This window comes from Bidens hawaiensis, unplaced genomic scaffold, assembly GCF_021521415.1.
Source record: "Bidens hawaiensis isolate Kalapana, Puna unplaced genomic scaffold, B.hawaiensis_p1.1 tig00068460_1, whole genome shotgun sequence".
In the NCBI taxonomy this organism is placed as follows: domain Eukaryota; kingdom Viridiplantae; phylum Streptophyta; class Magnoliopsida; order Asterales; family Asteraceae; genus Bidens; species Bidens hawaiensis.
The window spans coordinates 9,289-23,340 of NW_027502086.1; the positions used below are offsets into that span (position 1 = coordinate 9,289).

At 38.0% G+C, this 14,052-nt stretch overlaps 1 protein-coding gene and 1 pseudogene across 1 annotated transcript; one reads left to right on the plus strand and one right to left on the minus strand.

Annotated features, from left to right (window-relative positions):
• Window positions 1–449: 449 nt before the first annotated feature.
• Window positions 450–2,293, minus strand: LOC143605168 (uncharacterized). The gene is made up of 3 exons (XM_077081388.1): window positions 1,284–2,293; window positions 574–1,204; window positions 450–467 (listed from the first exon to the last, which is right to left on the minus strand). Exons 1-3 carry the CDS (start codon window positions 2,291–2,293, stop codon window positions 450–452), a joined length of 1,659 nt encoding a protein of 552 aa, XP_076937503.1.
• A 6,248-nt stretch (window positions 2,294–8,541) lies between these two features.
• On the plus strand, window positions 8,542–10,585 carry LOC143605170 (epi-neemfruitin B synthase L1AT-like; annotated as a pseudogene).
• The last annotated feature ends 3,467 nt before the right edge of the window (window positions 10,586–14,052 follow it).

A 14,052-nucleotide genomic window follows, 5' to 3' on the forward strand; every position in this document is an offset into this window, starting at 1 on the left:
CTGAGGCGAAGTTGTCGTGTATTTATATAGGTTACGGCTTAGTAGTTCAAGAGTGAAGTGTAAATCAGTGAGTCAAGTGACGTGAGGTCGAGAGTCTGTAACTGTGATTATATCACGTGTTGAGTTATTAATATAACGTGTGTTTGTTCGTATCGTATTCGTGTGTTCGTGTGTTTGTGTTCTACGTCCGTAACGATCTACACAGGGATTCCGCACCTGTGTATATCGGGATATCTCGTGTGATCCGTCTAGGGAACCTACAGTTTGTTCTGGACCCATCTTTCGTTTCTTCTGTACAATTGGGGTGATTAACGGAATCACCCTTAACTTGTGTTCCGAAATGCTCCACGGGACACCGGTCATGTCCGTGGGTTGCCAAGCAAAAATGTCAATGTTCTTGATCAATAATTGCTTTAAAAAGGTTCTCACTATTTCCGAGATAGCGGGTCCTATTGTAACTGTCTGGTCTGGAAAATTTTTGTTCAAAACCCATTTTTTGGATTCGGTCCTCTTAGCTTGTCTTGGAACCTTGCTTGGTCTTGAACTTTCGGTTGTAATACAATGTCGGTTTACATGAATTATTGCCACACCAGTGCGAGTTGGAACTCCTACTGCACCATGTGCTATAGACGGGTGGGCATTGAAATCTCCAATTGCTTCTCGTCCCAAGATAACGTCATGTTTAGAAGTTGCTGGTAAGACCAAAAATTCTACTTCCTCTGTTATTGAATGTACTCTGTCACTTAGTGTGACCGGGAAAGTGATGACACCCCGCGGGTGCATTATCTCTCCCCCGAAACCAGAAACAGGAGCATGAATTGGCTGTAATATTTCTTTGTCTTCCTCATCCAGTTGTTCAAAACATTGTTCGTACATAATATCGGACGTACTACCTGTGTCAAAGAACACATATTGTGACCGATAATGACCAAACTCGGCAGTAATTATCAGTGGGTTTTTGTTGCACGGGCCCCCTTTAATCTGAGGAAAAATAACGGGCTCGTTTTTCCATTCTTCGTCCAAATATTCCCTCTTTTTTCCTTTACCCAAGTGTCCCCCTTGAATCATGTGGACATTCAAATCTTTGATTTGCCTTTTGGCCGGGCCCTGGCTATCCTTTGCGGGAGGTTTGCCAGTCCCTCCTCGTACGCCTTTGACCAAATGTTCAAGTTTACCATTTTTAACAGCTGCTTCAATTTCATTTCTGAGAGCCACACACTCATTCGTGTTGTGTCCAACATCATTATGATATGAGAAATGTTTTTTTGGTATCAAGGAATGACTTCCGCGGTATTGGTTGAGGTTTCCGGAAAATCAGATTTTCAGTAGTGAGAATTTCTGAGGGAGTCTTTGATAGCTGGGTCCAACTGTTAGTGGAGCGAGTTGAAAAATTACGTTTACCCTTGTTGCCGATCAAAGATCTTGCATCAAAAGGTTTAGGTGTTTCCGCACTAGGCTGAAGTCTTGACCATATTGGTCCCTTAGCTTGTCTGTTTGGTCTCGGAGTTTGAAACTCGACCCTTGGGGACTGCTTTTGACTACTGGAACTTAGAGTTTTTTCAGTTCTTGCGAACAATTTTGATGCCTTCATGATTTCATCCCATGACTCAGGCATTCCGTCCTTTCCCGTTAGGGTACGGATTAAGGCATCACTGTGGACGTTCTTACAAAATGCTCTGCGCAGCATATCTTCACTCACTCCTCCGATATTAAGGCTCTCGTTAGTAAAACGAGTAATGAAGACCTCAATAGACTCATTATTTCGTCTTGTAACATCTAGTATTTCTGAAGGATCACGGGTATGTTTCTTTTGTTGACTAAAATGCTGAGAGAATTTTGCTACAAAGTCTTTCCAACTTGTAATCTTTCCGCATGGCAATTTCTCAAACCATTCTCGTGCCGCCCCGGTGAATGTTAGTGCGAACATGTGACACCAGTATGGAAGAGTCCAACCGCTGACTCCTCCAACTGCTTCAAACCTTAACAGATGATCGCTAGGATCAGTCATTCCATTATATGTTCCCACAGATGTTGGAATTTTTGCATTAATCGGGAATGGAGCTGTCGCGATGCTCGGAATGAATTTTGATTTTTCCGCGAAGGACTTCGGATGATATGGTTTGGAAAAATCATATTCAGCATTGCTATGATACTCCGCATGGCGGACAACTGGGCGCGGATAGCTAGCTCCTCCGTACGAAGGGAGACGGCTATCTCCGCTATAAAAACTACCATCCGGTCGATAAGATGAGTCGTACCCGTCCAGTTCGTCCTCATAAGATGGCACCCGCATATCTACGCGGGGACGAGGACGTAACCTTCGGGTTTCGCTCGTGTTCCGCTCCGGTGGCAAACTGTACTGGATGTGGCTTCCCCCTTATGGGAGGAGAAATAGATCTCCTGGGAGGCTCGTCATACGTCAGGGTCCGGCTATGGAAACGCTCATTCCGGACCCGACGTTCATACTCTGCTTTCAAACTTTCTTGTTGAATACGAAGCCACTCGTCTGGAGATAAGGTTTCTTCAGTCCTGAGGTTATGACGGTGAGCTCTTCTTGGATTAGAGTCATCGGAATCTTCTTCCAAACCTAACTCCGACTGATTTCGATGGACTTCTCTTGGAACAAGCTCTAGATTCCTTATATTAGAACCTCCTGGGGCTGTGACGTACCCCAAGTCAGTAGTTGGTGTAACAATGTTTCCGGTGTCTACCGGGGTAACACTCTCTTGTTGAGTAAACAACCCCCGTGCCGTCGAACCATCCAAGGAAAAGATTCCTGGATTGACGGTTTCAGCTCTTGCAACAGGGGTCGAAATTCAGCAAACACAGACGTTGCTCCTTCACGTGTTTCAAGGTTGAGATCACGCAGAGGTTGTGCTTGATTCTCCGTCGGCCCTTTAGGTAACTGACTCATATCGTAAAGAGAACGGAAAACTTTTTAGTTGTTCTAACAAAAGCACGGATGGCGCCAATGAAGAAACATGGATCTATTCCCCACTAATGGGTCCTAGATCCAATGAGTCCACAAGGTAGGATACGGGTACTGCCAACACGATATGAATACAATTCCTAAAGTCCAGTGACGTGAATCCCGCAAAACAGAACACCGTGAGCTCATTACGGGAAGGACAGGGGGGGGGGGGTCTTCCCATAACCACCCTCCGGCGTGAGAATAAGTACCGTTCTTACGAAGAGATAAAGTACTTAGTAAATCGAGAGAGTACAGTGATGGTCGATAAATACCTCATGATGATTGAGAGGGTATTTATAGCCGGAGGATGTAAGGAAGTGATTGGGCCAGCTGTCCCTTTAGAAGATACCTTATAACCATCTGGACGCGTGTCCTCACATGATAGGTTTAGCTTACACGCTGCATGTGCATGTATAACAACCTGGAAACCTGTCACTTTATTATTGGTTGATGAGGTAACATTGGCCATGTGCACGGTTATAACGACCTTGTCACGTGTCACTAGCTAATTGGCTAAAGGGTCACGTATTGCCCAAGAAAGCATCTTGGCAAGTCTTCTAGAAGGTAATTGGTTATTGACAGCTGTCCTGAAGCATTACCTTGTAGTTATTTACGTGGAAGGGTATTCCTTCATGCGGGTGATTTTTGAGGTTGCTGTGAGGCTTCCGCATATGTTATGAGGGTGTTTCTTCCTCAGATGTTTATGCGGATGGTTTATATGTCCGGCGGGTGCCTTATGAGGGACTTCCGATTGACCCGCGGGTATTTCTTACGGGTAATTGGGTCCCTTTGGTACCCTTCCTCTATAATATCCCTTAATTCAACATGTATTTTTGAAAGAGGGGTGGTACACGTGGAAACGATAAATAAGACATGTGTTTTTGAAAGAAGTGACACGTGGTACTGGGCCTCGGATGACAAAGAAACTTAATTCAACATGAAGAGTGTGAGATTGGATTTGGAAACATTTAATGATGGTACATGTCCACAATGGTTGTTTCCTTGGAATAGTTGGGTTCCGCTCAAAGTCAATTATTTCGCATGTAAATTAGAGTTAGATAGAATGCCGACTAAAGAAGTCGTGGTGTTCCGAGGGGTGGAGATGGTGGATATGAATTGCGTTAATTGTGAGCTCTAGGTGGAATCAACGTCTGATCGTCTTTTTTCAAATGGCCTTAGACTGTGATGATTTCGGACCAGGCAGGGCATTGGCTAAGATCCCATCACCAGTGGACGTTGACATGGTGAAAGATTTGTTTGAATTTGTAAACAATTAAACGGGTAAAGACAAGATGAAACTGGTGCAGGCGATTTTTTTGATAACGATATGGATAATTTGAAGGTATAGAAACGAGACGATCTTCAAGAAATGTCGGGTACGTGATATTAACGTGGTGGAATGGATCAAGGAAGATGCAATATTATGGTTAAAAACTAAACCTTTGGTTTTTATCTCGTTGTAATTATATCCTTGTGTTCGTATTTTCGTTTGTTGTTATTGGTGTCCGGTGGTTTGGCCTATTTAGGTTTTCCTTGTGGGCCGTGTTAACGTAGAGGCAAAAGTTCTAATATACTAAGGTTTGAGGAGGTTGTGGGTTCAAAACTCACTTCCAACAAGGATTAAGAAATTCACCTTTCAAAAAAAATAATATATAGCCTAATAGCCCTTAAAAATAAGGGTATATAAGGGCTTTTCATTTATTCATTAAATAATCATTGCATTTGTCCTTATTTAAAGGATATTACTTTATTTTGCAATTATCCATAAGCCAACTATCCAATTGTAATTGTTGGTATAAATATTTATTTTGCAATTGTCCTTACGCATAGTTATTTCTTTTTATAAGCCAAGATGCCATGTACCACGCCAATTCTTTCTTTTGTAATTCGAGCATGTGACATACCACTCAACTCTTTCGTAAATGCCTAACTGCTATTTGAGTATCTGGTCAACATCACGAAAATCAATTTAGCAAGGAATCACCCACGTAATCAAATGTATTTTATGTGCAAAATTAATGATTTGCACGTTGCATAAATATGCACAAACGCATGTGAGTGCTTGATACATGATAGTATTTAAAATAGCAAGTATGTGAATATTTGTAGTTACTTAAAAGAGAAAATGAACAAAATAACTATTTTAACCAACAAAATTCAAAGACTAGTCAAGGTTTTGAAGAAATATGTCATAAAATAATAATTAAGTTTCAAAAATATTATAATAAAGTCACTTACGTAAGTTGTCTTTAAATCGGATCAGTAAATCTTCAAATTGAGCATCAACTATATTTTTTTGTGTGTCTAGAAAGCAATGGGGAAGAACACATGGGGTTGATATTTGCAATATAAGTAGTTATATTATAAAAAAATGTTAATTATATTAAAAAAACTAAAATTTACGTTACTACTCCACAACATAAAAAAATAGATAAGATTTCTCATTGGAACAAAAACACAGCATGTTAAAATTTATAAAATTAATAATTGATGACCGTCAAGTCATGCAAAAACATCTATAAAATTCTAGTAATATGTTCCCTTAACTACCGAGGGTATATAAGATGTCGTACCCATAAGAAATCAGTGGAAAGTACTAATCAAGCTAATTGTTTATCAAGTAATTATATTGTGGAGGACAAAAGATGTTAAGCGGTTTAAAATAAGTTTGTTTGTGAAAAAATTAATGAGAAAATAGTAGCAACCTTGGGCTTTAGATTCAATAATGTAATAACCTAGCTTTGTTCATTGAGACTTCCTTAACGGGGACTCTACAGGTGAATTGGTTTTAAGTGATGGTTAAGAAACTAAACTTAACGGGTTCTATTACATAATCAACAATCCAATTAGAATTTGTCAATCTAATACCGGTTATGAAGTACTAACCACGAACGTTATGATATTGTTTAACTTTCAAAACACAAGCTAAGTTTAAGAAAATCACGCGATTATAAAAAAAACGAGTAAAGTGCGAAAATTGTCCTTGAGGTTTGCTCAATTATGCGAATTTAGTCCAAAATATATTTTTTTTTGCAATTGGACCATTGATGTTTCCCACTTCTTGCCAGTTACGTCCAATTTGCTAACTCTGTTAACTTTCTCCGTTAAGCCAAGGGCAATTATGTCCTTTACCTCTTTGTTATTAAAAAAACAAAAAGTGAAAATAAAAAACCCTAAATAACATCTTTTGAGGTTGCAGTGTTGATTAGGGGATCTGGACCATCTTTTCCGACAACCGGCACCTTCTCCGGCCACCACCATCTCTCAGCCTACTCATTTTCTTCGTCTTCAGCCACACACCATCTCGACACCTTGATGGAAACCATATATCTATGCTATGTCGGCTCCACCACCACAACTCTCTCTCTCTCTCTATACCGCCGGTCATGAACCACCGTAGCCTCCTCATATCTGTTCTAGATAAAAATGAAACCGACAAAACGAGATCCTTGATACGATAACCGACCTTTAATCCCAACCCCTTTATACACAAGCCCATCAAACGCTCATGAACCCTAATTGGAAGGCTATTAGATTCTTCTAACTTCTAACTGAAACCCATAAACCGTGGGTGGTACTGCCGACCCCGTCCACTAAAACCGCTGGAAAATCGATGAAATCAAAAACCATTGGGCCATGAACATGAACAATGGAGGAAAGATTATAATGTAGAGAATGTGGGTGACGGTAACGACTATTGGGTGTTTGGCCTAGCTTTTTTAACCAAGCTTATAGTTTTCTTAGCTTTTTTTTAACAAAATAAGCTTAACTTGGTGTTTGGCTTAGCTTTTTAAGCTTATGCTTATTAGCTTATATAAGCCCATTTGAAGAAGCTTATTTAAAGATGGTTTTTTAGCTTATTTGATAAAAGCTTATTTGTTTAAGGGTGTAAATTACTCATTTGTCCTCAAATGGTGGTGGATTAGTAATTATTACTCCAACAAATTAAAGAATGTTGGATTTAACAACCTATTAAGACACATAATTAAATTGTAGAATATAAGTTAATCCAAACACTTAAAAAGAGCTTACCAAATCATAGAAAAAAAACCTATAAGCTAATTTTATATATAAGCATGAGCTTCAAAATAAAAGCTAAGCCAAACACCCATTGAAAAGAGAGAATTGATTTGGGTTAGAATTTTATTTTAGAAATTTGATTGGATTTAGAAATTGAATTCAAAAACATTCGTGGGTATTTGGGATAAAAAAAAAGGAGTAAATTGCATTATTGCCCCTAAAATTAAATAAATTGAAAAGACGGATATACCCCTGACTTAACGTTAAAAAACTAATGGAGTTAATAATTTGGAGGAAAATGGCAAGGAGTTGGAAACGTTAGTGGTCCACTTGCACAAAAGAAACTTTTTGGACGAAATTAACATAATTGAACAAACATCAGGGACGATTTTGGCACTTTACTCTAAAAAAATCTTAATCTCAAACCATGAGTAAAACTGTAATCAAAAGTTTCTCACATGTATCATACATTTGGAGGTAATTATTAAAAAGGGTTTTAGCCTAGAAACATGATGAATACAATAAACTTGATATTGGATTGATTCACAAAGGATGATTGCTTGATTAGAATGTGTTGGATGGGGGTGGATAACCTCTGTAAATCGTCCAAAACGGCTATGGAAAGATGTTTTTTCGATTTAGGGTTAGTTTTCCTATGATGCTGAAAAACGGATTCAGCACAAAAAATTTCGACAAGGGGTAGGGTTACGCCCTTAGTGCATATGGCTACCGAAGTAAAATGACATAAGGTTACTCCCTCGTCCAACCATCTTACGCCCCACATAACTTGAAGTATGTTTGGTTTTTCTAAGTGCAGAGCTGAGTTACGCCCTAGTGGAGTAGGCTTACTTCCCAGACAAAATGCTTGTTTCTTTTCATATTTAATTATATCTTCAATCTAAGCCTACACATATTTCCTCTTTAATAGTAATTGATTATTCTTCATCTACAAGCTTCCAGAATAGCTTGTTTAAGCTCCGATTACCTGCAAACTTAAAAGAACTCAAAGTAATCGTATTCGATATATATAGCATTTAAAATGTACAATCGATATTAAACATTATAAACACATCCTTTTACCCGCTCATCACATCCCCACACTTAACCTTTTTCGTCCCTAATAAAATTGCAACTGAATCATAATCAGAAATCGGTTTTCAAAACATTTAGGTTACTTGATTAATGACATATTAACACAAAAACAGCAATTAACGGTATTTTTCTTTCCAAAACATTTAAATTTCCTAGCTTGCGATATTAATTTGCGAAAATAGACCATCTCAAAACAGCATTTCCGCTACATTTATCCAAATAAAAAGAATATGCCAAGTACTTATGACAGCTTTGGAGTTGGTGGGCCAGTAGTAGAGGCAAAGCCTTTTGCTTCTTAAATACCGAAAGGTTTTGGGTTCAAATCCTAAAAAGTATAAAGAGTTGGCTAGGTAGCTTGGCATCTGGCCTTATAAATTGAATAGTTGTCTTAGAAGCCTTACATATTGGCTTAATATAAAATAAATAAGAGTGAACAAGGTAATTACAGCTCTTCAGCGATAATGAGTTGGTTAGCCTCAGCCCATAAAGCCATCCGACGTTTCGTCAACTGTCAGCAGTATCGTCTTCATGGAGGTTCGAACTCAGGTCGTGGTGCTCATGCTTGGAAGCCACCATCCTCATTTTGTACCTCAACAATAGTAAATTCTGGTGACTACAGGTTGGAACCACCCTTGATCTGTATTAATTTGTTTATTTGATATAACTTGATTCAATATTTTACATGTCATGCATCATTTTCAGATGGAGGAAGAATAAGGTGGTTGTTGATATAACTTCAACAGAAACCATAAAACCAGCTTCTCCAACTCCACATCATCTAAGAACCTACAAGCTATCAGTTATTGACCAATTATATGTTGATTGCTACACCCCTTTGACATTATTTATTCCAAATATGAATATAGCTAGTTCTACGGAGATTGTAAAGCGTCTCAAGAAATCGTTATCTGAGATTCTAAGTTGCTTTTATCCGCTTGCCGGAGAAGTTAAAGATAACTTCCACATCGAGTGTAGCGACAAAGGAGTCATTTTCACCGAGGCTCGAGTCAAGCAGAGCCTCAAAGAATTTCTACACAATCCTAAAGATGACGAAGTGAGAGCCTTGACTCCCAAGAGCCCTAGAACTGGAGAACCTTCAATAGGAAACTACATTGTTGGTGTTCAGGTTAATTGATTGTTTAACATATATGTTATCTAGCTAGCTAGTTGGTCAATAGAATTAGACATACATGCATGCCAAGGAGAAATATAAGATGGGGGCCAAGCCCCTAAAATATTTTTCAGTCTGCACTAAACACCTTAAGGTCGTGGGTCGAGTCTCACGAACTAGAAAGAAATTTGTCCTAAAATAAACAAAAACAGTAAGCTGGCCACACATTAAAATTACAAATTAATTACCATTTTTACAACAATGCAATCTTTACAATAAGCTTCTTTCTTTCATTTTATATAAATTTAATTTTTTTGAAGTATATTATTTCGTTTTGCTTTTTCTGGTTTACTAGATAATTTTTTAAAGATGATATGACACAAATCTGGCACATTTATCACTTCAATTTGCATATGTCATAATTCATCAGGTTAACATTTTCAATTGTGGCGGGATTGGCCTTTCAACGAGCATAACACACAAGCTCTTTGACAGGCATACATATTTCCTATTCATGAAAGCATGGGCTGCAGCTGCTAGAGGTTCACCAGAAAAGGTTGTTCCTAGTTTTATAGCTTCAGAGATCTTTCCAAGCAATCCTTACATAAGCTTTTCTTGGCCTTCCAAGTTTATGGCACACGAATCCGTTTGTACAAAACGATTCGTGTTTAATGCTACAGCTATCGCTACCCTCAAGGACCAAGCGGTTCAAACAAAAAAGGGTCCAACTCGCATGGAGGCCACAACTGCCCTAATTTGGAAGGCGGCAGCCAAAGCATCATCAGCGTTAAGACCCTATGGCCCACAATCACCTCATGCCTTGTTGTCTTATGTGAATCTCCGGGCAAGGGCTTCAACACCTTTGCCCTACGAATCCATAGGAAACATTATTCGCGTAGCCACTGGGATTTGTTTTCCGGAAAGCCAACTAGAATTGTCGAAGCTGATGGTGAAATTCGAGAATCAATTTCCAAAATTAACGCAGATTCCATCGAGTCCATTAAAGGTGAAAAGGGGCATGAGGCATCCAATGAAATAATAAGGAGTTTAATTGATCTGATACGTATAACAGACGAAGGAGATCGCTGTCTATTTGTGACCAGCCTGCTAAATAGTGGAATTTACCACATTGATTTCGGGTGGGGAACGCCTATATGGTTCTATGATATGAATGCAGGATTTAGGAGGATTGTTGCTTTGAATGATACGTTAAAGGGTGGTGGGGTTGAAGCCGCAGTGACACTGAGTTCCGATGAAATGGAGATATTCGAGAGTGATCCCGAGCTTCTTTCTTATGCAACTGTCAACACCAGTCCCCTGGAAAATGTTTAAAAAACAACATATTGAATCATTGATCATCCATTCTCTAAGAGTTCGGTTGTTTTATGAAATTAATGCATGTTTGAAGCTTTTCAAATTTAATAAATGCTAAATTAGTTTATGTTTGTTTTGCTCTTCATTTATTGTTGATAGTTTAAGACGAAATATTGGTAAGAGTTTGTAAGCATTTACTTATCATTCAACAAAACATAAGACAACAAAACCGTGTATACATTTTCGACAGTTTTGTTTAGTTTAGTTAATAGTTTTAGTCGTAAATAATCTTATTTTATGACATTTTTTAAAATAATTAAATTTATGGGGTACTAAAGCTATCAAGAGTAAAAGAATTCCATTCACCAAATACCAATTTGTAATGGGCTAGTGTCGGGTAACGTAGCGTTTCCTTTTAATTGGTCTGGTAGTGATTTGTACCAAACATGCACGTCGAAACCGTCTCCAACGAAAGAATAATCTTTAGGACGAGGTCCTCATTTTATCGAGACCAATTTATTCAGTTCTAAGAAATGAGTTAAAGAGTGTACAATGAAAATTAAGCGAAGTATTAAGCTGATTTTTTTATCCGTTAACATAAAGTAACAAACGATGTTATAGTTGTTAAATGAATAAAAATGGATGTTAACGGAGGTGAAGATAAGGGATAAGACAACTCATAATCGTTGTGAAAGTTGAAGGGCCAAAAACACCATTATTGCAAAGTTAACTTTAGAAATTTAATAAAGATGTTTATGATTTATTTATATATCCAAATGTATACAATATGTTAGACTATGAGTAGTGGGCGATAAGTTGGTTGGTTTTTGGGCGACAATGGGCTACAACACCCCCCCCCCCCCCCCGGCGATAAGTGTGTTGGGGGGGGGGGGGGGGGAGGGAGTGCTATAACACCACTACACCCCTAAAATGAAAATCGTTCATCTAGTGACGTGGCGCCACACGTCAAAAATCTCTTCATTTTGTAGTCCTTCACTAGACATAGCCTTATGGATATGCATGATGATAATTAAATAGCTCAAAAAGGTCGTAAGAAGTTGAGGGGCCAAGACTAGCCAAACTACTAAGGCTTAGTGCATGTCCAACACTACCATTTCATGAAACTTGACCCCACGAGCCACCGAACAACCATATATAGGTCGTTTGACAATTGTTTCACTTATAACACAATTTTAGCAGCATGAGGTTTAGCCCATATGGGTTGTGACACAGGTCGTATGATTGGCATACGTAGTATCATACCTACATGTACATGTCGTATAATCGCATAAACAAACTCAAAGTTTTTATCACTTGTCCTCTTCTAACTATTTGACAATTCCTACAAAAGCAAGGTAAAAATTTCAAATTTATGACACTAATGTGCACTCTCTACATAGAGAATCAAGATAGAGAAAGGACGAGGAAAACCTCCTTGATTGATCATATTGTTTTAACGTCCGTTCGAGTGTTGGAACGACGTTCAAGTTATACTTGGTGTGTCGGGAGTATAATGGGCACATTCGATTGGTAATATGAGGAACATCCAACAATTCATCAAATACTCTCGTATACTAGATTTTTAGAGAGCGAGCAGTTGGTGGAGTCCCACAAAAGACTATAGGAAGGGTAATCAAGAAGACCGGTGTCGAAATAACTTTTAAACCTAAGCCCAATATGTTATGTTTTGTAACATTCCAGGCGAATCCCACATCGGCCGTGGACAAGAAAGATTCTTGGATCATAAGTAAATGTCTCGCCTCTTAAATCACCAACGCATGTTGGGCTTAATGGTAATGGACGAGAGGAGAGCTCCTCAATTAAGCGTGCTCTGGTGGAACTAGTAGCAGGATGGGTGACCTCATGGATCGCCACATGAGTAACTAAAAACAAATTCGTGAGCTCTTCGTGGACAAAACGGACAATATTAATGGTATGAGGGGCCGGATGCTATGTAGTGTCCCAGTATTAGTCTAATATCTAGCTTATGGATACGCTTAATTGTGGAGTTACCCTCTCATCAAAAAAATAATAAGCCTCGAAATCGTGTTGGTGATATTCGAGGCTGGTCATTTCTTATAAAGAAATCATCTCTCCCTTGGACAAAAATATAATAGAATAGAGTATGATTTGTCTAAGGTGTTACAAACACCCCTCTCTCTTGAGACTCAACATTCTCGATGACATTTTCCGTCACAATATAAACTAAACAAAACATAAAAATAGTTACAAACACCCCTCTCTGTTGAGACTCAACATTCTCGATGTCATTTTCCGCCACAATATAAACTAAACAGAACATAAAATAGTGTCATTGATGTCGTTGGTATAATTCTATCCCCCGTTCCAACAATATTGTTCACGTTTTACTAGTACATCACCACTAGTTCAATGACAATTATATCATTTAACCAATAAACTCTACCTAGGCAGTAGTAATTTTTTTTAAGTTTTCTATTATTTTATATTTTACTTTATTGTTATGAACTAGGTTTACAACCCCGTGCTTCGCGACGGGATCGTTAAATTGAACAAATAAAGCATACAACAAATTATCATATGTAGATATGTAGAACAAAAAACCCGAAACGTTACAACTGCGAACCAACAAAAATTCAGTTAGTATCAACGGTACCGACACAAATTTGTAAACATAAATTAGTAAGCCAAAAAAAAATATTTTAAAGGTGATGTATCAAACGTTGAAACGCATATATAAAACCATGCAACAATGATATATTTTTTAATCATGAAAAAATTTTCGATCATTGTAAAGACGAACTATAAAAAATATGAAAGCAAAGTTAAAAAAATCGTTTAACCAACAAACAAAACATGTAAAATCAATACTTGCCCAAGTTTAGTTTTTAAAATTATAATTTGTTAAATATTTTAATTTATTGAAATAAAAAGTAAAATAAAAGAAACAAAATCATCATTTTTATTTATGGAATTATAGCAAGTGATTTAGTGATAATAATTAAAATATTATAATATTGAATAGTAAATGGAATAGTAGCATTGTGAGGAGGATTGAATCCTCCTTTTAATATATATATATTAATTTGTTAAAATTTAGGTGTTACACTATACAACTTTCTTAATCTTCATAATGATCCTATAGAGTCTTCAATTGATTATGGTGTAATTAGTTTGAAATATGATGGGTCATCAAATTGATATATGCTTATACCATATTCATGTACATAGATTATAGAGATAGGGTACCAAAAGACCCAAATACCATTAAATATCACTCGCAGGTCATGGGACCCCCTCATATTCCACCCGCGGGACATATAAATCACCCGCATAACTCAAAGACAAAGGAAGAGTAACAATTCATCCTAGAGACTATGTGTGGGAAGATCCAGACGCCCTCAGAAGTCATCCGCAGGGTTGTGTTCTCACCCGCAAGGAAGGCCAGAAGGAAACGTCATAGGACAGCTGTAATTAACCAACTTCCTTCTAGAAGATTTACCAAAATCATTTTTGGAGAACACGTGACCCATCAGCCAATGAATGGAGGACGGCTGGCCAGGTT

Coding starts and splice junctions, on each gene's coding strand:
- LOC143605168 (XM_077081388.1), bottom strand. CDS start 2,293: ATGCGGGTGCCATCTTATGAGGACGAACTGGACGGGTACGACTCATCT. Junction 1,205..1,283: donor CCTCAACCAATACCGCGGAA/GTCATTCCTTGA, acceptor TGTGGCTCTCAG/AAATGAAATTGAAGCAGCTG.